Source organism: Palaemon carinicauda, chromosome 19 (genome assembly GCF_036898095.1).
Source record: "Palaemon carinicauda isolate YSFRI2023 chromosome 19, ASM3689809v2, whole genome shotgun sequence".
NCBI lineage: Eukaryota > Metazoa > Arthropoda > Malacostraca > Decapoda > Palaemonidae > Palaemon > Palaemon carinicauda.
In genome coordinates, this window is record NC_090743.1 from 38620712 (window position 1) to 38643819 (window position 23108).

The 23108-nt window shown below is 46.8% G+C and overlaps 1 protein-coding gene across 4 annotated transcripts in view; it reads left to right on the forward strand.

The window, feature by feature from the left end:
* Hacl (2-hydroxyacyl-CoA lyase) overlaps positions 1–23108 on the forward strand; it is a 320106-nt gene that overhangs the window by 253486 nt on the left and 43512 nt on the right. For all 4 annotated transcript variants that reach the window (XM_068393478.1, XM_068393479.1, XM_068393480.1 and 1 more), the window contains one exon: positions 15276–15384. In XM_068393478.1, coding sequence (XP_068249579.1) covers positions 15276–15384 — 109 coding nt within the window. The remainder of the gene's footprint in view (positions 1–15275; positions 15385–23108) is intronic.

Sequence of the window (23108 nt, forward strand, 5' to 3'; positions counted from 1 at the left end):
GCCTCATGCTATGCGGCAACCGCCTCAACTCTTGAGGCAAGAGCCTCAACTCTTGAGGCAAGAACCTCAACTCTTGAGGCAAGAGCCTCAACTCTTGAGGCAAGAGCCTCAACTCTTGAGGCAAGAATCTCAACTCTTGAGGCAAGAACCTCAACTCTTGAGGCAAGAGCCTCAACTCTTGAGGCAAGAACCTCAACTCTTGAGGCAAGAACCTCAACTCTTGAGGCAAGAACCTCAACTCTTGAGGCAAGAGCCTCAACTCTTGAGGCAAGAACCTCAACTCTTGAGGCAAAAGCCTCAACTCTTGAGGCAAGAACCTCAACTCTTGAGGCAAGAACCTCAACTCTTGAGGCAAGAGCCTCAACTCTTGAGGCAAGAACCTCAACTCTTGAGGCAAGAGCCTCAACTCTTGAGGCAAGAGCCTCTCTCTGCGCAGCCACCTCCTCAACCCTTGAGGCAGACGCAACTCTTGAGGCAGGAACCTCATGCTATGAGGCAGCCGCCTCAACGCATGCAGCAACCGCATTCTTCACAGCATGAGCCTCTCTCTGCGCAGCTACCTCCTCAACCCTTGAGGCAGACGCAACTCTTGAGGCAGGAACCTCACAGGAGCCTCATGCTATGCGGCATCCTCCTCAAACCATGAGGCAGGAGCCTCATGCTATGCGGCATCCTCCTCAACCCATGAGGCAGGAGCCTCATGCTATGCGGCAACCTCCTCTACCCATGAGGCAGCCTCATGCTATGCGGCATCCTCCTCAACCCATGAGGCAGGAGCCTCATGCTATGCGGCATCCTCCTCAACCCATGAGGCAGGAGTCTCATGCTATGAGGAGCCTCATGCTATGCGGCATCCTCCTCAAACCATGAGGCAGGAGCCTCATGCTATGCGGCAACCGCCTCAACCCATGAGGCAGGAGCCTCATACTATGCGGCTTCCTCCTCATCGCATGCGGCATGAGCCTCATCCCTTGCAGCATGAGCCTCATCCCATGCAGCATGAGCCTCATACCATGCAGCATGAGCCTCATCCCATGCAACATGAGCCTCATCCCATGCAGCATAAGCCGCACGCCATGCAACATGCTCTGCTTACCTTACAGCATGCTCTACATACAGCATGCTCTGCATACCTTACCGCATGCTCCTCAGTCACACATCTTTGGTTGTTGCCAACTCACTAGACTGTCAAGCAGTTTCATAACGTTGCCTTCTAGTCTGCTGCTTTTGCACCAGTGAAACCCTCACTGAGAGAACTTAGCTTTTCTCGGATATGGTTCCTGTAGATGAGAAAGTGCTATTCTCCCTCCTTCTGATATTCCCTTGAGGACTCTGTCATTTGGAGAGGAGCCTTTAGCTGCTTAGCCTCCTATGGACTTTTATTTAAGCATAACATGCTTCCAGGGAGGGTAATGGTTCCACTTCAGTCGCTAACCCCGTCTGTTACCACACCTGCTCCCATAGACCTTGAGCTTTGTTGCAAGACATGCAGTCCAAGCTTAGTCCTTGTTAGAGGATTTTTTGTTTACGGAGTCAGTGTGTCACTGGGAAGACGTTCAACAACCAGCAGAAGTGACTTGTTGTGACGCAGTGCGGCAACCTCAGCAACCCGATAAGGAGTTGTCTGTACGACCCAGACAGTCTAGACAGCTTCGGGTTGTCGCTGTACTTCCTCGCTTCCCCATGGTTGACAGTTCACAGACTGTGCAGCAGTACCATGATCTTGTGTCCGGCTCCGTCAGACGACTAGCTTTTAAGTGCTCCCACAAGTCGTCGCTGTCTGGAGATTCTCAGATGGACTATGGATCTGACCAAGGAACTGGGCCTCCTGGTCAATTTTGAGGAGTCCCAGCTCGTCCCATCCCAGACCATTGTCTACCTGGGTATGGATCTTCAGAGTCGAGCTTGTCGGGCTTTTCCGTCGGCCCCAAGGATCTACTAAGCCCTAGATTGCATCCAGAGCATGCTGAGAAGGAACCGATGCTCAGTCAGGTAGTGGATGAGTCTAACAGGGACACTTTCATCGCTGGCCCTGTTCATCGAGTTAGGGAGACGCCACCTCCGCCCCCTTCAGTATCATCTAGCGGCTCACTGGATAAAGGACATGACGCTAGAGACGATCTCAGTTCCTGTTTCCGAAGAGAGGAGGTCTACTCTCACGTGGTGAAAGAACAGCTTTCTTCTCAAGGAAGTCTACCTTTGGCTGTTCAGAAACCCGACCGCCGTCTCTTCTCTGACGCATCAGACACGGGCTGGGGTGCGACTTTGGACGGACAGGAATGCTCGGGAACATGGAATCAGGAGCTAAGGACACTTCACATCTATTGCAAGGAGCTGTTGGCGGTTCATCTGGCCTTGATAAACTTCAAGTCCCTCCAGCTTAACAAGGTGGTGGAGGTGGACTCTGACAACACCACAGCCTTGGCTTACATCTCCAAGCAGGGAGGGACTCATTCGTGGAAGTTGTTCTAGATCGCAAGGGACCTCCTCATCTGGTTAAAAGATCGAAAGCTCACGCTGGTAACGAGGTTCATTCAGGGCGATATGAATGTCATGGCAGATCGCCTTAGCCGGAAGGGTCAGGTCATCCCCACAGAGTGGACCCTTCACAAGAATGTTTGCAGCAGACTTTGGGCCCTGTGGGGTCAGCCAACCATAGATCTGTTCGCTACCTCGATAACCTAGAGACTCCCGTTGTATTGTTCTCCGATTCCAGACCCAGCAGCAGTTCACGTGGATGCTTTTCTGCTGGATTGGTTCCATCTCGACCTGTATGCATTCCCGCCGTTCAAGATTGTCAACAGGGTACTTCAGAAGTTCGCCTCTCGCAAAGGGACACGGCTGACGTTGGTTGGCTCCGCTCTGGCCCGCGAGAGAATGGTTCATAGAGGTACTGCAATGGCTGGTCGACATTCCCAGGATTCTTCCTCTAGGAGTGGACCTTCTACGTCTACCTCACGTAAAGAAGGTACATCCAACCTCCACGCTCTTCGTCTGACTGCCTTCAGACTTTCGAAAGACTCTCAAGAGCTAGGGGCTTTTCGAAGGAGGCAGCCAGAGCGATTGCCAGAGCAAGGAGGACATCCACTCTCAGAGTCTATCAGTCTAAAGGGGAAGTCTTCCGAAGCTGGTACAAGGCCAATGCAGTTTCCTCATCCAGTACCACTGTAACCCAGATTGCTGACTTCCTGTTACATCTAAGGAACGTAAGATCCCTTTCAGCTCCTACGATTAAGGGTTACAGAAGTATGTTGGCAGCGGTTTTCCGCCACAGAGGCTTGGATCTTTCCACCAACAAAGATCTACAGGACCTCCTTAGGTCTTTTGAGACCTCAAAAGAACGTCGGTTGTCCACTCCAGGCTGGAATCTAGACGTGGTCCTAAGGTTCCTTATGTCATCAAGATTTGAACCTCTCCAATCAGCCTCTTTTAAGGACCTCACATTAAAAACTCTTTTCCTCGTGTGCTTGACAACAGCTAAAAGAGTAAGTGAGATCCACGCCTTCAGCAGGAACATAGTTTTCACATCTGAAACGGCTACATGTTCCTTGCAGCTCGGTTTTTTGCTAAAACGAGCTTCCTTCACGTCCTTGGCCTAAGTCGTTCGAGATCCCAAGCCTATCCAACTTGGTGGGGGACGAACTGGAGAGAGTACTTTGCCCAGTTAGAGCTCTTAGGTACTATCTAAAAAGGTCATAACCTTTACGAGGACAATCAGAAGCCTTATGGTGTGCTATCAAGAAGCCTTCTCTTCCAAGGTCTAAGAACTCAGTTTCTTACCTATTCAGGCTCCTGATTAGGGAAGCACATTCTCATCTGAAGGAAGAAGACCTTGCTTTGCTGAAGGTAAGGACACATGAAGTGAGAGCTGTGGCTACTTCAGTGGCCCTCAAACAGAACCGTTCTCTGCAGAGTGTTATGGATGCAACCTATTGGAGAAGCAAGTCAGTGTTCGCATCATTCTATCTCAAAGATGTCCAGTCTCTTTACGAGAACTGCTACACCCTGGGACCATTCGTAGCAACGAATGCAGTAGTAGGCGGGGGCTCAGCCACTACATTCCCATAATCCCATAACCTTTTTAACCTTTCTCTTGAATACTTTTTATGGGTTGTACGGTCGGCTAAGAAGCCTTCCACATCCTTGTTGATTTGGCGGGTGGTCAATTCTTTCTTGAGAAGCGCCGAGGTTAAAGGTTGTGATGAGGTCCTTTAGTATGGGTTGCAGCCCTTTATACTTCAGCACCTAAGAGTCGTTCAGCCTCCTAAGAGGACCGCTACGCTCAGTAAGGAAGACGTACTTAATTAAGGCAGAGTAATGGTTCAAGTCGTCTTCCTTACCAGGTACTTATTTATTTTATGTTATTTTTGAATAACTAATAAAATAAAATACGGGATACTTAGCTTCTTTGTTAACATGTATGCTGGTCTCCACCCACCACCCTGGGTGTGAATCAGCTACATGATTATCGGGTAAGATTAATATTGAAAAATGTTATTTTCATTAGTAAAATAAATTTTTGAATATACTTACCCGATAATCATGATTTAATTGACCCACCCTTCCTCCCCATAGAGAACCAGTGGACCGAGGAAAAAATTGAGGTGGTGTTGACAAGAAGTACTGGAGTACCTGACCACAGATGGCGCTGTGGTGTTCACCCCCACCTGTATAGCGATCGCTGGCGTATCCCGACCGTAGATTTCTGTCGGCAACAGAGTTGACAGCTACATGATTATCGGGTAAGTATATTCAAAAATTTATTTTACTAATGAAAATAACATTTTTCCTAGCAATACAAACCTGGAGCTCTTTACACAGACTGACCCGACAGCACCAACCCCCAGAAAGTCCTGCTGCAATTACAAAAGTGACAGTTAGTTGCTAGTGCTGGTGTGAGCGGGAGGGTTAACCTACCCCGCTCCCCCCCTCCGCTAACTAGTCGTGGGTGGTTACACCCTGACAAAAGGTTTATCGCCTGGTTTCAGCTTTCACTGAAATAATACTCCTCAGTAAAGAGCTCCAGGTTTGTACTGTATTGCTAGGAAAAATACAAATTACTTCCAAATTTGTCATTTTTGCAGCTCTCGCCTTGCGATCATGCGCTCCCAGCAGGACGAACTGGAAAAGGTGCCCAAGCCAGCGCACCTTACTAACGCTCGCCCTTGCAAAGAGGGATGGCAGGTAACCTACCCTTCACAGACCGACCATCCTCAGACTATTCCACCTTTGGTCAAGACCATACTAGGTATGGCTTTTCTGTCAGGGGATCAAGTACCAACAGAGCTTTCTCGCGAGAGGCAAACTGCTAGCACCAGTGGCAAAACGGCTTGGGCATCAAACATTGCTCGAGAAGTTAGTGTCCCACGGCTGGCTCCACATACTGTCCTTAAGTACCCTAGTATCAGTGGGACCTGAACAGAAGAGAGACCCGAGTTGGCGGGTGCTAGACACCAATCTCCTCAGAGGAGTAGATCTCTCTCCTCCCCTAGATTTGTTGGTCCTCATAGACGCATTAAAAGAAGGGGGGGGGGGTGTCATCTGTTACACCTGACGGCATCCAGACTTTAGTCCGAATCCGAAAAGTGGTGCCACATAATCTTTGGGAAATAAGGACAGTCTGCCTGATGCTCAAGTACTTCCATTATCTCCTTTGAGGGCATTATGTAGTGCTGATGAGCATTAACACTACAGTAGTGTCCCACTTAAACAAACAAGGAGAGACCTTGTCACAGCACCTATGCCTGCTAACTGGATAAATCCTCGGGTGGACGGAAGGGAATTTGGTAGCCTTAACAGCACTCTTCATCCCGCGGAAGAAGAATGTGCTGGCGAACAATCTGAGCACGAGTAGTCAGTAAGTTGGCTCTGAATGGGCAATCGACCTGTCCACGACGTCCCTAAACCGGAACTATCGGTGTACTTCTCACCGTACCGATACCATAAGTGTTCTTGTAGGATGCTTTTCAACACCTGTGGAACAAAATGGACGTCCCTGCGTTCCCTTCTTCCTGCCTAGTAAGGAGGTTATTGAACAGGGTAGGGGATTGTAGATCTGCATTGACCCTCTTAGCTCTGCTATGGCAGCATGCCGAATGGTTTCCGAACCTTCTACATCTGCTCATAGAGGTACCGAGAGAGCTCTCTCCACTTCCCGAGCTACTCAGACAACCTCATGTGAAGATTTTTCCACCAAGCGATGTCATTGTTGTCTTCACATCTGAAGGCTATCCAGCAATTACTCACAAGAGAGGCTTTTGAAGCCGGTTGCTAGGCGCATGGCAAGATACCTCCGGGAGTCGTCGTGTGTAGTGTATCAGGCGAATTGGTCCGTCTTTTGTGATGGAGGTTGTGGATGGGATATCTCTCCACTCAGTGCCTGTATTCCTGTTTTTACTGTTCCCCAGGGGGGGAAAACTCAGTGTCGGTGGGGAAAGGCTTCCGTTCAGCCTTGAACATTGTCTTTGAACTGAATTGAGTTAATATTTCCTCCTTGACGGAATTGTCACTCCTCATACGGAGCTTCGACCGTTCCTGCCCTCAGTCAAAAGTTAGACCACCTCCTTGGAACTTGTCAGGGTCTTACGTTTAAGGAAAGTAGCCCCCTATGAGCCTCTGTGTCAAGCCTTAGAAAAAGACTTGACCTTAAAGACCGTTTTCTTTTGGCTCTTACCTCTCCAGGGAGAGTCAGCGAGCTACAAAGTCTTCCATATGACATTACCCATCCAGGGGGATGTGTAGCAAGTCACTCTCAGTGTCGCCCGAGTTTGTTGCTAACCCAAAATCCGTCTTTAGCGAAGCCAAGATTCGGGGCCTTTCGGATTGGCAGTCTCCTATAGATAACAGACGATACTTATAGACTGTTACTATGCCCTGTAAGGATGATGAGGTTATATTTCATAAGGATGAGAAGAGCTCGACCCCAGATCATCTAGCTGTTCGTCAGCGTGGGGAAGACCAAGGGGAGAATCACAAAGAACTCGATCTCCTTTTGGATCAGACGAGTAATAGAAAGGGCACGAGCCTCAGACACCTCTACGACAGGTAGACGTCCCCGTGCCCATGATGTCAGGGGAGTAATACTTCTGCAAGACATAACCCACAGGAGTCTAGACACATTCTCAATAGGTCCAGCCGGTGGTGGTTGCTCATAATGTGATCTAAACACCTCAGCTCCCTTATGGGACAAGTATCAGAGGTTCGAGGGTGGAGGTTACCCTCGAAGTAAGTTTAGGGTGAATGTGGCAGTGCCTGGCCACTTCCTACTTCATCTTCCCCTCTTGGGGTGCAGCATTCGGGGAACCCTGCACAGCTGACCTCGTTCTTCTGTGGGTGAGTTTCACGCTCTTTGGACAACCTCATATGCATGTATATATGTGTTATGTCCCCGTATTCCTGTCAGGGGGAGGCGAGAAGAAATATACATTAGTGGAGGTCACTGCCCGAATAGCTACGATGTATGTTCCGACAGATTAATTCCTTATTCTCCAGCAGTGATTGCCCAGGCCGTTATCTAGCGATGATAACGTGGTGCAGGATCCCTCAAGGTATCATTATACAGAGGCCTTCCCGGGACAGTTGCCAGCCAGTTGGTTTGGACTTTCTCCCACCTAAAGGTGAGCCCTCAGTAAAGAGCAGAAGGTTTGTATTTTGCACAGGAACAAATGACAATTTTCAATATTAAACTTAGCCGGTGATTATATAAGCTGCAACTCTGTTGCTCGACAGAAAACTCTACGTAAAAAATCCGCCAGCGATCGCTATGCAGGTAGGGGGTGTACTTCAACAGCGCCATCTGTCGTGCAGGTACTCAGTACTCAATGTAAACACAGAACTCAATTTTCTCTCTGTCGGGCTACCGGCAAGACCTACTAATTCGCTGTTACTAACTGGATTTGTTTTCACAACTATTTGGTGAAGTACACTATTCTAGTTTTGAGCTTTCGCTATGCAGGTGTTTTATCTTCATCTCAAAACTTGAACTCGTTTTGGATAGATTTAATTATGGTGACAAAGAGAGTATGGACTTTCTTTCACTTTTAAATGGCCGACCCTTCCCTTAGACGGAAGTGTGTTTAGGTTTTTAGTAATTTTTCTTATCACGTTATAGATCTATATATTTTATATCTCTCCGCCTTTATTAGGCCTCTTCGATTAACTTTCCATTTATTATAAACATATAAAAATAAATTTTAATGTTTTGTTTATATGCGACCTTTCCTGATAGTAGGCGGTCCTAACTTGGAACCGAAGTTAATCAACGTTGAGCCCGTTATATCGTATTTAGCCTTTAAAGAATTTAAAACTTTTTAAATGTAATGTTTTATGAAAGAATTTCTTTGATAGTCTTCGTACTGTTTTCAAAGATGAACTAACGTTTAGTTTTTTAGGCTACGCAGTTGTTGACGTTCAGGACGTTCAACATGCGCTCTATCGTTACGATAGAGAGAGAGTGTACTGTATCACGGTTTCACTTTGCAGTAAGAGTAAATCGATTCTGACGTTTTGTTCATTCTTTCTTAGCTTAAATGTTTTAAATTCTAATTTAAAGGAACTTTTTATTTGGAAAACCTTTCAGTTTTTTCCTTTAGTCAAATAACATGTTTTTTTGACGATATATAATTGGGCTCTTCTCTTAGGTGCGAAATCAAGAGAGAAAGAGAGAGAGAGATAGAGACGGAGGGAGAGAGAGGAGAGAAAACGTTCCGTTCAAGCGGGTAACGTTGTTCTCGTGTTACTCTCGTCCCTAGTCTCTGTACGGGGAGGAAGGTAAAACGTTTTTAGGTTTTTATTCTCGTCCCCAGGGCTATGTGCGGTGAGAGATTGAAAACGTAGTTATATGAACTAGTGTTTAGTCTCTTTCCCAGCCACTGAATTTTTTATCTTAATATATGTTTTCTGTTTTTTGCTGGTATTAATGAGCTGCATTATACGTCTGATTTCGCAATTACTACCTTTTAATGAAGGGTAGAATTGCGTGTTTCAGGTAGAAATCAGTAAAAGTTTCGATTTCAGTGAAATAAGTGCAAAACAGAAAATCGATAAAGTGATATGCGCAAAGTGTTACAGTGTTGCGTCCGAGGGTTCGTCTGTTCGTGCCTGTCGTTCACCTAGTCCGGGACCTCTTGCAAGCTCCCAAGCCCAGGGGAGAAGTAATGTCGAACGACTTATGGGTTCGAGAGGCCTTGATCAACGAACAGACGTTTCCCTCCGTGGTTTCGGGCGTATCTACCCAAGATCGCCCCACCCACACAAAGATGAGAGAGCCCATTTATTCCTCGTCTGCGGAAGAGGTTTCTCGTAAGAAACCATGGACCAAGGTCTCGCGGCTTATTAAGCGCAAGTCGGTCCCTTCCGCGCAAGTCCAACGGCCCAGTTGTAGCCACTGGGTCAGTTCGGACTAGCTGCAGTCTTCCGACGACTGCTCACCTCCTAAGAGAGGCAAAGCGGTACCGCATCAGGCAGTCACACCGTCTGTTGCCGCACCTGCTCCTGTAGACCCTAAGTGGTCTTTGCTGCAGACCATGCAGTCTCAGTTAACGTCATTGATGCAGGACTTTCGTGCGGAGAAGGTTGACACTGCACCAACCTCTAGCCTACAACCAACCACGGTTGTGCGTCCTGTGGACGCTGAGGCGACCTTCTGCCGCACTCCAGCTGAGAGAGTCCCGCCACCCATGCGTTCCAGTGTACCCTGCCAGCCGCATGTTGACGTTCAGCGACGCACGGAACCTTCCGTTGACGTTCGCGAGGTACAACAACAGTCTAAGTTGTTTGGTTTTGACGCGGTGCGTCAACCTCCGCATTCTAGAGTTGTTTTGACTGCTCAGTCTAGACAGTCAAAGCAGTCTCGAGTGGACGCTGTCCGTCCTTACGCACCTGTTGTGGTTGACAGTTCAGTTGTTGACAGTTCACAGACTGTCAAGCAGTTACATGACGTTGCGTTCTGGTCCGCTACTAATGCACCAGTGAGAGACTCAGCTTTTATCGGACAAGGTTCCTGTAGATGAGGAAGTTGCTGTTCTCCCTCCTACTGATATTCCCTTGAGGACTCTGTCAGATGGAGAGGAGCCTTAAGCTGCTTAGCCTCCTATGGACTTTAATTAAATCATGATGATTTTTTTTAAGGATCTTCGTCCGGATCTTGTAACTGCTGCTCCTCGTTCGCCTAAACGTCAGAACTTACACTAGGCCTAGCTACTTCGAAGCCGTTGTTTTTAAGCTAGTGCTCTCTCGCTCTCCTAGAGAGCGTTACGTTGGCTAGGCGACTGGTTTTTTCACCAGGAGGAGTTTGGGGGATACAGCCTTTGATTTCCCTTCTTTTAAACTGGTTTATAGAGCGAGAGTCTGATATGACACGAGAGAAGTTCTCGGCTTGGGAGTTCATGCCTCTGCCCAGATAGACTTCTCAATTCTGGTAGACTCTCCCTGGCGCCTAGCCAGGAGACGCTCCAAGTTGTTTACAGGTCAACTTCTCAGCTTTTGTCGAGCCTTTGAAGTTTTGCTGTACTATTATGTCACACATAACAAGGCTTTCAGGGATGGTAAACGGTTCCGCCTCAGTCGCTAACCCCGTCTGTTGCCACACCTGCTCCCGTAGACCCTAAATGGGCTTTGCTGCAAGACATGCAGTCCAAGCTTGCGTCCTTGATAGAGGACTTAAATGCGGAGAAGAACCTTCTGGCCAACAACCTTCCAACCGGTCGGTTGTGCGCCCTGTTGACGCTGAGGTAACCTACTCGCGTCTGCCAGTTGAGGTGGTTCCTCCTTCTGGCCAACAACCTTCCAACCGGTCGGTTGTGCGCCCTGTTGACGCTGAGGTAACCTACTCGCGTCTGCCAGTTGAGGTGGTTCCTCCACCGATGCGACCCAGTGTGGGTTGCCAGCCGCACGTTGACGTTAAGCGACGCTCGGAGGTGGTTGTTGACGTTCAGGACGTTCAACAACCAGCAGAGGTGACTTGTTGTGACGCAGTGCGTCAACCTCAGCAACCCGGTAGGGTGTTGACTGCACAACCCAGACGGTCTAGACAGTTTCGGGTTGACGCTGTACTTCCTCGCGCACCCATGGTTGTTGACAGTTCACAGACTGTGCAGCAGTTCCATGATATTGCGTCCGGCTCCGTCACGCATCCACCAGTGCGACGGGATTCAGCGAGTCAGACGTTGCCCACTCCGTTGCTGTTTCCTCATCAGTTTCGGATGAGGAACCCTCTGATGAGGACGTTGCTGAACAAGACGATCAGCCCCCAGCCCTGCTATCCATCCAGAAGATGCTGAAGAAGGAACGCTGCTCAGTCAGGCTGTGGATGAGTCTGGTAGGGACGCTGTCATCCGTGGATCAATTTGTGTCACTAGGAAGACTACACCTCCGTCCTCTTCTATACCATCTAGCTTTTCACTGGAAAAGGACAAGACGCTAGAAGCGGTCTCGATCCCGGTTTCCGAAAAGATAAAGTCTTGTCTGACTTGGTGAAAGGACTATATCAACCTAAGAGAGGGTCTTCCCCTGACTGTTCAGACTCCCAACCACGTTCTCTTCTCGGACGCATCGGACGTAGGCTGAGGTGCAACATTAGACGGTCGGGAATGCTCGGGATTATGGAACTCGAGTCAAAGGACAATGCATTTCAACTGCAAGGAGCTACTGGCAGTACGTCTGGCCTGGAAAAGCTTCAGGTCTCTCCTTCAAGGCAAAGTGGTGGAGGTGAACTCGGACAACACCACGGCTTTGGCGTACATCTCCAAGCAAGGAGGGACCTACTCTCTGACGTTGTACGAGATCGCAAGGGACCTCCTCACCTGGTCAAAAGGTCTAGACATATCACTAGTAACGAGGTTCATCCAAGGCAACTTGAATGTCATGGCAGATTGTCTCAGTCGGAAGGGACAAATAATTCCAACAGAATGGACCCTCCACAAGGATGTATGCAAGAGACTTTGGGCCACCTGAGGCCAGCCAACCATAGATCTCTTCGCAACCTCGATGACCAAGAGGCTCCCAATATTTTGCTCACCAATCCCGGACCCAGTAGCAGTTCATATAGATGCCTTTCTCCTAGATTGGTCACATCTAGATCTATATGCATTCCCTTCGTTCAAGATTGTCAACAAGGTACAGCAGAAGTTCGCCTCTCACGAAGGGACAAGGTTGACGCTAGTTGCTTCCCTCTGGCCCGCGAGAGAATGGTTCACCGAGGTACTTCGATGGCTAGTAGACGTTCCCAGAACACTTCCCCTAAGGGTGGACCTTCTACGTCAGCCACACGTAAAGAAGGTACACCAAGGCCTCCACGCTCTTCGTCTGACTGCCTTCAGACTATCGAAAGACTCTCGAGAGCTAGAGGCTTTTCGAAGGAGGCAGCCAGAGCGATTGCTAGAGCAAGGAGAACATCCACCCTTAGAGTCTACCAATCGAAGTGGGAAATCTTCCGAAACTGGTGCAAGTCAGTATCCGTTTCCTCGACCAGTACCTCTGTAACTCAAATAGCTGACTTCCTCTTATATCTGAGGAAAGAACGATCTCTTTCAGCTCCCACTATCAAGGGTTACAGAAGCATGTTGGCATCAGTCTTCCGTCACAGAGGCTTAGATCTTTCCAACAATAAAGATCTACAGGACCTCCTTAAGTCTTTTGAGACCACGAAGGAGCGTCGTTTGGTTACACCTGGTTGGAATTTAGACGTGGTACTAAGATTCCTTATGTCAGACAGGTTCGAACCGCTACAATCAGCCTCCCTGAAAGATCTCACCTTAAAGACTCCTTTCCTGGTATGCTTAGCCACAGCTAAAAGAGTCAGTGAGATTCATGCCTTCAGCAAGAACATCGGATTCTCATCCGAAACGGCTACATGTTCTACAACTTGGTTTTCTAGCCAAAAACGAGCTGCCTTCTCGGCCTTGGCCAATATCGTTCGATATTCCAAACTTATCGTATGGTTGGAAATGAACTAGAAAGTCTTATGCCCTGTAAGAGCTCTTAAGTTCTATTTAAAACGAACTAAACCTTTACGAGGCCCGTCTGAAGCTTTATGGTGTTCAGTTAAGAAACCATCTTTGCCTATGTCAAAGAATGCTTTATCCTATTTTATCAGACTGTTAATACGAGAAGCTCATTCCCATCTGAATGAGGAAGACCAAGCTTTGCTGAAGGTAAGGACACACGAAGTTAGAGCTGTCGCAACTTCCGTGGCCTTTAAACAAAATAGATCTCTGCAAAGTATAATCGACGCAACCTATTGGAAAAGCAAGTCAGTGTTCGCGTCTTTTTTATCTTAAGAATGTCCAGTCTCTTTACGAGAACTGCTACACTCTGGGACCATTCGTAGCAACGAGTGCAGTAGTGGGTGAGGGCTCAACCACTACAATTCCCTAATTCCATAACCTTTTTAATCTTTCTCTTGAAATGTTTTATTATTGTTTTTGGGTTGTCCGGAAGGCTAAGAAGCCTTTCGCATCCTACTTGATTTGGCGGGTGGTCAAAGTCATTTCCTGAGAAGCGCCTAGATTAGAGGTTTTGATGAGGTCCTGTTGTATGGGTTGCAACCCTTGATACTTCAGCTCCTAGGGGTCGCTCAGCATCCTAAGAGGATCGCGAGGCTCCGTAAGGAAGACGTACTTAAAAAGGCAGAGTAATTGTTTAAGTCGACTTCCTTACCAGGTACTTATTTATTTTATGTTTGTTATTTTGAATAACTGCTAAAATGAAATAAAAAATCCTTAGCTCATAATAATGTAAACAATTATTGCTGGTCTCTACCCACCCCCCTGGGTGTGATTCAGCTTATATAATCACCGGCTAAGTTTAATATTGAAAAATGTTATTTTTATAATAAAATAAATTTTTGAATATACTTACCCGGTGATTATATATTAAAGGACCCTCCCTTCCTCCCCAATAGAGACCCAGTGGACCGAGGAGAAAATTGAGTTCTGTGTTTACATTGAGTACTGAGTACCTGCACGACAGATGGCGCTGTTGAAGTACACCCCCTACCTGCATAGCGATCGCTGGCGGATTTTTTACGTAGAGTTTTCTGTCGAGCAACAGAGTTGCAGCTTATATAATCACCGGGTAAGTATATTCAAAAATTTATTTTATTATAAAAATAACATATTTGGAAGTAATTTGTATTTTACCAGGCAATACAAACTTGGAGCTCTTTACACAGACTGACCCGCCAGCACCAACCCACTGAAAGTTCTGCTGCAATTACAAAAGTGATGGTTAGTTGCTAGTGCTGGTGTGAGCGCGAGGGTTAACCTACCCCACTCCCCCTCTCCATTAACTAGTCGTGGGTAGCTACACCCTAACAAAAAGTTTATCGCCTGGTTTCAGCTTTCACTGACACTCCTCAGTAAAGAGCTCCAGGTTTGTATTGCTAAGAAAAATACAAATTACTTCCAAATATTTCATTTCAGTTGTGTAAATTATTCATCAGAAATAAATGCCCAATACTCTATTCCACTTTGGTATACTGTACAGTACAGTAAAGGAGTGTACACATTTTCTATCTGCTGCTCATAAAGCTACTAATCATCATTTTTATAGTCTACTTTAGTCTTGATATTCTCACTTTAATTTGCAATTGATACACCTTATGAGAAGGAGAAGAGATCACTGTAGCACTTATGACAGGTTAAATCTCATGTTGGTATTCTTATTCAAGCAATATCGTAACACCATATTAGGAGTTGTCTTGTTAATATGGCATTTAGTAATGTGTAAATGTTTTAACAACTGAGGGGGACCAGATTTCATCATATAGATACAGTAATGTCATTTATGCCCATAAGAATAATGAGGGTATAGAAATTTTAGAAGTTATTGTCATTTTCAAGACTTTTCTCATAAACTCACCCTCTTTTCCACTTTCTAGTGATTTGTTTCATTATTTTGAGTAAGCATATTCCTGAATATTAATCTTCCAAGTACAGTATTTTGTTTTATTTTTATTTTCTGTGTAATTTTGTGTTAGCATTTGAAGTTTTTTTAGCGCTTGAGTACTGTACTGTATTCTTTATGGGTGTAGTTACCTGACTTAATGATTTGCATGAGATACATTTTTATGAGGAATTAACAGATGTATTTGACAATACTTTTAGTTAGGTCTGTGCAATAATTTTCAATCTAAAAATTACATATAATAGCATCAGCATCGTAGTTGATGTGTGAACCTATTTAGAAGGCTTAGAAAGTACTTGTCTGCATTATTATGTTTTGTCAAGTTAGTTTTGTATATAGAGTTAAAATTTATAAGATTTTTGTTGTCACAGATTGTTGGAATTCCTGTTGTGGAGGTTGCAGTTGTAGCACAACAAGCTGGAATAAAATATGTTGGAATGCGGAATGAGCAGGCTGCTTGTTACGCTGCACAAGCAATTGGTAGGTATCACTGGTCTTTTAATTAATAGTTTGCTCATATTAATTGGCTCCACCGATTTTGATTTTATCTGTTCTCTGTGTGAAGTAAATTATGTTTCAAGTATAACTGAACATTTCAGAAGTTATTTTGTTTGTGAACCTTTATGTTACAAGCTGAGGTATTTTATTGATTATTAGACTATAAAAAAATACAAATTTTAAATATTTAACTTAGCCGGTGAATATATAATAGCTGCTACTCAGCGGCTCGACAGAAAACACACTCAAAAACTCGCGAGCGATCGCTATGAAGGTTGCGGGTGTGACCACCAGCGCCAACTATCGGCCAGATACCACTCTTGCATGTAAACAAACCCTTCAATTCTTCTCTGTCGACGTTGACGACAAGACGTATCATTACTCGCTGTAGAACCTGGAGTTTTCAATATTAAACTTACCCGGCGATCATATAGCTGTCAGCTCTGCTGCCCGACAGAAAAACCTAAGGACAAAATACGCCAGCGATCGCTATACAGGTGGGGGTGTACATCAACAGCGCCATCTGTCGAGCAGGTACTCAAGTACTCCATGTCAACACAGAACCAATTTTCTCTCTGTCGTGCCACTGGCAAGACCTACTAAATACGCTGTTACTTTCTGGATTGATTTTCACGTTATTTGGTGAAGTATTCATTTCTGGTTATTAGCTTTCGCTGTGCAGAGGTTATCTTCAATACTTCCTTGCATTCTTTTGTTGAATTTTGGATTATTTGTTGACGGCTTGGATAGATTTTGAATTCCCCCTTTGACTAATTCAAGATGTCTGACCCTTCTCAAGTCCCCAAGTACAGGAAGTGTAGCGCTAGGGACTGTTCAAGGCGTCTTCCGAAGGCCTCTATCGATCCGCACACCGTTTGTTCCAATTGTAGGGGTAAAGCCTGTCAATTGGAAGATCGATGTGAGGAATGCGTTGGGCTTTCGGAATTCGATTTTCAAGAATTCCTGAAATATGCACGTAGGCTAGAGAGGGATAGAGTCAGGAGGAGTTCGTCTCGCTCTGTTGATTTTTCCTCTCCCCATGCCCCTCAACCTATTCCTTCCCCTGTAGTGGTTGCTCCCGACCCCCCTGCTAGCTCTCATCAACCTTCGATGGCAGATATGATGCGTGCCATCCAGGCTCTGGGTGAGAGAGTCGAGTCATTGGCGAATGACTGCAATCAACTCATGGCTGACGTCAGGGAGTTGAAAGGTAAAAGTGCAGTGGGAAGTGAAGTGAGTGTTAGTGCAGTGAGAAGTGTCAGTGTTACGCATGAGGGTGCGTCTGTTCGTGCCTGTCGTCCTCCCAGTCCGGGACCTCTTGCAAGCTCCCAAGCCCAGGGGAGAAGCAATGTCGTACGACCAAAGGGTTCGACAGGCTTTAATCAGCGGACAGACGTTCCCTCCGTGGTTTCGGACGTATCTTGCCTAGATCGTCCCACCCACAAGAAGACGAGTGAGCCCGTTCATTCCTCGTCTGCGGAAGAGGTTTCTCGCCAGAAACGATGGACCAAGGTCTCACGGCCTCTTAAACGCAAGGTCCCTTCCGAGCAAGTCCAACGGCCCAGGTGTAGCCACTGGGTCAGTTCGGACTCGCTGCAGTCCTCCGACGACTGCACGCCTCCTAAGAGAGGCAAAGTGGTACCGCAACAGGCATTAACTCCGTCTGTTGCCGCACCAGCTGCTGTAGACCCTAAGTGGTCTTTGCTACAGTCTATGCAGACTCAGTTAGCTTCCTTTATGCAGGAGTATCGTGCGGAGAAGGTTGACGCTGCACCCGTTAGCCTACAACCAACCACGGTTGTGCGCCCAGCAGACGCTGAGGCTGCCTGCTCCCACACTCCAGCTGTGAGAGCTCCACCACCCATGCGCAGTCGACCCTGCCAGACGCATGTTGACGTTCACCGACGCACGGAACCCTCCGTTGACGTTCGTGTGCTACCACAACAACAGGAGGGTGGAGTTCAGTTGCCGTGTTTTGACGTGGTGCGTCAGCCTCCGCAACCCACGGTGGTCTCCGCTATCCGACCACAGTCAGGAGTAGACGCTTTGCGTCCCCACTCAGCTATGGTTGTTGCCAGTTCTCAGACTGACCAACAGTTCCATGACGTTGGGTCCAGTGCAGCCACGCATGCACCCGTGCTGCCGGACTCAGCCGTCCAGCTTTTACCTACTCCTTTGCCGCTTCCTCCTCAACATTCAGACGATGGACTCTCTGATGATGACGAAGCTGCACATCTTGACGACCAACACTCGGACATCGACGAACCCAAGACCACGCCTCCCTCCTTAGACTTTAGGAAAGTGCTTGCGCTGTTCAAGGATTTATATCCGGATCAGTTTGTGTCTGCAGCACCACGCTCGCCTCCCTCTGAGTTCGCTTTAGGCATGCAGTCAGCAGCACCTGCCTTTACGAAGCTCGTACTCGCTCGCTCGTCCAAGAGAGCTTTAAGGGTACTGGGAGAGTGGTTGCAGTCCAAAAAGCAACTTGGGAAGACAACCTTCATGTTTCCCCCGGCCAAGCTTGCTTCCAGATCTAGCGTCTGGTATGCCACGGGAGAAGTTCTCGGCTTGGGAGTTCCTGCCTCTGCCCAGGGCGACTTCTCAAGTCTGGTAGACTCTCCCCGCAGGCTGGCTATGAGACGCTCCAAGATTTGCTGGACTCCTTCGGATATGGACCATCTTATGAAAGGAGTTTTCCGTGCATTCGAAGTCTTTAACTTCTTGGACTGGTGTTTGGGAGCGTTGAGCAGGAAGACCTCCCCTTCTGACAAGGAAACTTCCATGCTCATTATGTCCTGCATGGACAAAGCCATACGGGATGGTTCTAGTGAGCTTGCGGCTTCTTTCGTGTCCGGGGTCCTCAAGAAGCGGGATCACCTTTGCTCCTTCTTGTCAGCTGGAGTCACCCCATGTCAAAAGTCGGAACTTATGTTTGCTCCGCTCTCGAAGTGTCTCTTCCCTGAAGAGTTGATCAAGGAGATTGCCACCTCCTTGATCCAGAAAGACACTCATGACCTGGTGGCGTCATCCGCACGCAAAGCCACCCCTTTGCCCTCCGTGCCTAGACCTAGGATGGACACTCCAGCGTCAAGGTTCATTCCGCCCTTTCGTGGCAGAGCCTCCAGCAGAGGAGGTGCTCGTGCCGAAAGTCAACGTGGGAGCAAGAAGAAGGGTTCCAAGTCCTCTAGAGGCAGAGTCTGACTGCCACCTTCTTCAGACAGCAGTGGGAGCCAGGCTCAAGAACTACTGGCAGGCCTGGGAGAACAGGGGCGCAGACGCACAGTCTGTGAAGTTACTCAGAGAGGGGTACAGGATTCCATTCTTGCGCAAGCCCCCTCTAGCAACAACTCCCATCGACCTCTCTCCCAGGTACAGAGAGGAGGACAAGAGACTAGCTTTACAGCAAGAGGTGTCTCTCTTACTACAAAAGGGAGCGGTAGTCATAGTCCGGGACCATCAATCCCCGGGCTTCTACAACCGTCTCTTCTTAGTGGCGAAGAAGACAGGAGGGTGGAGACCGGTGCTAGACGTCAGTGCTCTGAATGTCTTTGTCACAAAGCAGACGTTCACCATGGAGACGACAAAGTCGGTTCTAGCATCGGTCAGGAAGGAAGACTGGATGGTCTCGTTAGACCTGAAGGACGCTTACTTTCACGTCCCCATCCACCCAGATTCCCAACCTTTTCTAAGGTTCGTTTTCGGGAAGGTTGTATACCAGTTCCAAGCCCTGTGCTTTGGCCTAAGCACGGCACCTCTTGTTTTTACCAAACTGATGAGGAATATTGCCAAATTCCTGCATTTAGCAGACATCAGAGCCTCCCTCTATTTGGACGACTGGCTTTTAAGAGCTGCGTCAAGTCGTCGCTGTCTGGAGAATCTAAAGTGGACTCTGGATCTGACCAAGGAATTGGGTCTCCTGGTCAATATGGAAAAGTCCCAACTCGTCCCATCCCAAACTATAGTATACCTAGGAATGGAGATTCAGAGTCAAGCTTTTCGGGCTTTTCCGTCGGCCCCCAGAATCAGTCAAGCCCAAGAATGCATCCAGAACATGCTGAAGAAGGACCGATGTTCAGTCAGACAGTGGATGAGTCTGATAGGGACGCTTTCATCACTGGACCAGTTCATCGCGTTAGGGAGACTCCACCTCCGACCCCTTCAATTTCACCTAGCTGTTCACTGGAGAAAGGACAAGACGCTAGAAGCGGTCTCGGTTCCTATTTCCGAGAAGATGAAGTCTTCACTGACTTGGTGGAAGAACAACATTCTCCTCAGGGAGGGTCTGCCACTGGCTGTTCAGACCCCCGACCACCTTCTCTTCTCGGACGCATCGGACACGGGCTGGGGTGCGACATTGGACGGTCGGGAATGCTCGGGCACGTGGAATACGGATCAAAGAACGTTGCACATCAACTGCAAGGAGCTACTGGCAGTTCATCTGGCCTTGAGAAGCTTCAAGTCCCTCCTTCTAGGCAAGGTGGTGGAGGTGAACTCCGACAACACCACAGCCTTGGCGTACATCTCCAAGCAAGGAGGGACTCATTCGATGACGTTGTACGAGATCGCAAGGGACCTCCTCACCTGGTCAAGAGATCGAAACATATCCCTAGTAACGAGGTTCATTCAAGGCGACATGAATGTCATGGCAGACCGCCTCAGCCGGAAGGGTCAAATCATCCCAACAGAGTGGACCCTTCACAAGAATGTATGCAACAGACTATGGGCCTTGTGGGGTCAGCCTACCATAGATCTGTTCGCAACCTCGATGACCAAGAGGCTCCCAATTTATTGCTCACCGATTCCGGACCCAGCAGCAGTTCACATAGATGCCTTTCTTCTGGATTGGTCCCATCTAGACCTTTATGCGTTCCCCCCGTTCAAGATTGTCAACAGAGTACTGCAGAAGTTCGCCTCTCACGAAGGGACAAGGTTGACGTTGGTTGCTCCCCTCTGGCCCGCGAGAGAATGGTTCACCGAGGTACTGCAATGGCTAGTAGACGTTCCCAGAACACTTCCTCTAAGAGTGGACCTTCTGCGTCAGCCGCATGTAAAGAAGGTACACCCAAGCCTCCACGCTCTTCGTCTGACTGCCTTCAGACTATCGAAAGACTCTCGAGAGCTAGAGGCTTTTCGAAGGAGGCAGCCAGAGCGATTGCTAGAGCAAGGAGGACATCCACTCTCAAAGTCTACCAGTCGAAGTGGGAAGTCTTCCGAAGCTGGTGCAAGTCGAAATCAGTATCCTCAACCAGTACCTCTGTAACTCAGATAGCTGACTTCCTTTTATACCTAAGGAAGGAAAGATCCCTTTCAGCTCCCACGATCAAGGGTTACAGAAGCATGTTGGCAGCAGTCTTCCGTCACAGAGGCTTAGATCTTTCCAACAACAAAGATCTACAGGACCTCCTTAAGTCTTTTGAGACCTCGAAGGAGCGTCGGTTGGCCACACCAGGTTGGAACTTAGACGTGGTACTAAGATTCCTTATGTCAGCAAGGTTCGAACCACTTCAATCAGCCTCTTTTAAAGATCTTACTTTGAAGACTCTTTTCCTCGTCTGCTTAGCAACAGCTAAAAGAGTCAGTGAGATACACGCCTTCAGCAGGAACATTGGATTTACATCTGAAACGGCTACATGTTCCTTACAGCTTGGTTTTTTAGCCAAAAACGAACTTCCCTCTCGTCCTTGGCCCAAATCGTTCGATATTCCAAGCCTTGCTAATTTGGTTGGAAATGAACAAGAAAGAGTACTATGCCCTGTAAGAGCTCTTAAGTACTATTTGAGACGTACTAAACCATTACGTGGACAGTCAGAAGCTTTATGGTGCGCCATTAAGAAACCTTCTTTACCTATGTCGAAGAATGCAGTTTCTTATTATATCAGACTTTTGATTCGAGAAGCTCATTCCCATCTGAATGAGGAGGACCATGCTTTGCTGAAGGTAAGGACACATGAAGTTAGAGCTGTCGCAACTTCAGTGGCCTTCAAACAAAACAGATCTCTGCAGAGTGTAATGGATGCAACCTATTGGAGAAGCAAGTCAGTGTTCGCATCATTTTACCTTAAAGATGTCCAGTCTCTTTACGAGAACTGCTACACCCTGGGACCATTCGTAGCAGCGAGTGCAGTAGTGGGTGAGGGCTCAACCACTACATTCCCCTAATCCCATAACCTTTTTAATCTTTCTCTTGAAATGTTTTTTATTGTTGTTTTTTGGATTGTCCGGAAGGCTAAGAAGCCTTTCGCATCCTGGTTGATTTGGCGGGTGGTCAAATTCTTTCTTGAGAAGCGCCTAGATTAGAGGTTGTGATGAGGTCCTTTAGTATGGGTTGCAACCCTTCATACTTCAGCTCCTAGGAGTCGCTCAGCATCCTATGAGGATCGCCAGGCTCAGTAAGGAAGACGTACTTAAAAAGGCAGAGTAATTGTTCAAGTCGACTTCCTTACCAGTTACTTATTAATTTTATGTTTGTTATTTTGAATAACTGCTAAAATGAAATACAAAATACTTAGCTCTTAATGTTAACATATATGCTGGTCTCTACCCACCCCCCTGGGTGTGAATCAGCTATATGATTGCCGGGTAAGTTTAATATTGAAAAATGTTATTTTCATTAGTAAAATAAATTTTTGAATATACTTACCCGGTGATCATAAATTAAAGGACCCACCCTTCCTCCCCAATAGAGACCCAGTGGGCCGAGGAGAAAATTGGTTCTGTGTTGACATGGAGTACTTGAGTACCTGCTCGACAGATGGCGCTGTTGATGTACACCCCCACCTGTATAGCGATCGCTGGCGTATTTTGTCCTTAGGTTTTTCTGTCGGGCAGCAGAGCTGACAGCTATATGATCGCCGGGTAAGTATATTCAAAAATTTATTTTACTAATGAAAATAACATTTTTCTCAACATAATTGGAAGTACTTCATTTTGGTTTGAGCTTTCGCAGTACAGGTGTTTTATCTTCAACTTAAATCTTGAACTCGTTTTTGGATAGATTTAATTTTTGATGACTTTGGATTGTTTTTTGGACTTTCCTTGACTTTTAAATGGCCGACCCTTCCCTTAGTACGGAAGTGTGTTTAGGCTTTTAGCAATTATCTTATCACGTTATAAATTAATTATAGATTTTCCTCTATATATTTTATATCTCACCCGCCTTTATTAGGCCTCTTCGATTAGCTTTCCATTTATAATAAACATCAAGATAAATTTTAATGATTTGTTTATATGCGACCTTTCCTGAGAGTAGGCGGTCCTAACTTGGAAACCGAAGTTAAACAACGTTGAGCCCTTTCAATCGTAAATAACGTTTACAGAGCTAATGATTTAAAACTTATTAAATGAATATTTTTTAGTAGATATTTTATGAAAGATTTTCTTTGAATAGTCTTCGTACTGTTTCAAAGATGAACTAACGTTTAGTTTATTCATGCTACGCAGTTTGCGCTCTATCATTACGATAGAGAGAGAGAGTATCACGGTTTCACTTTGCAGAAAGAGTAAATCGATTCTGACGTTTTGTTCATTCTTCTTTCAAAGCTTAAATGTTTTAAATTCTATTTTAAAGGAACTTTTTAATTGAAAAACCTTTCAGTTTTTTCCTTTGGTCAAATAACCTGTTTTTTGACGAAACGTAAGTGGGCTCTTCTCTTCGGTGCGAAATCAAGAGAGAGAGAGAGAGAGAGAGAGAGAGAGAGAGAGAGAGA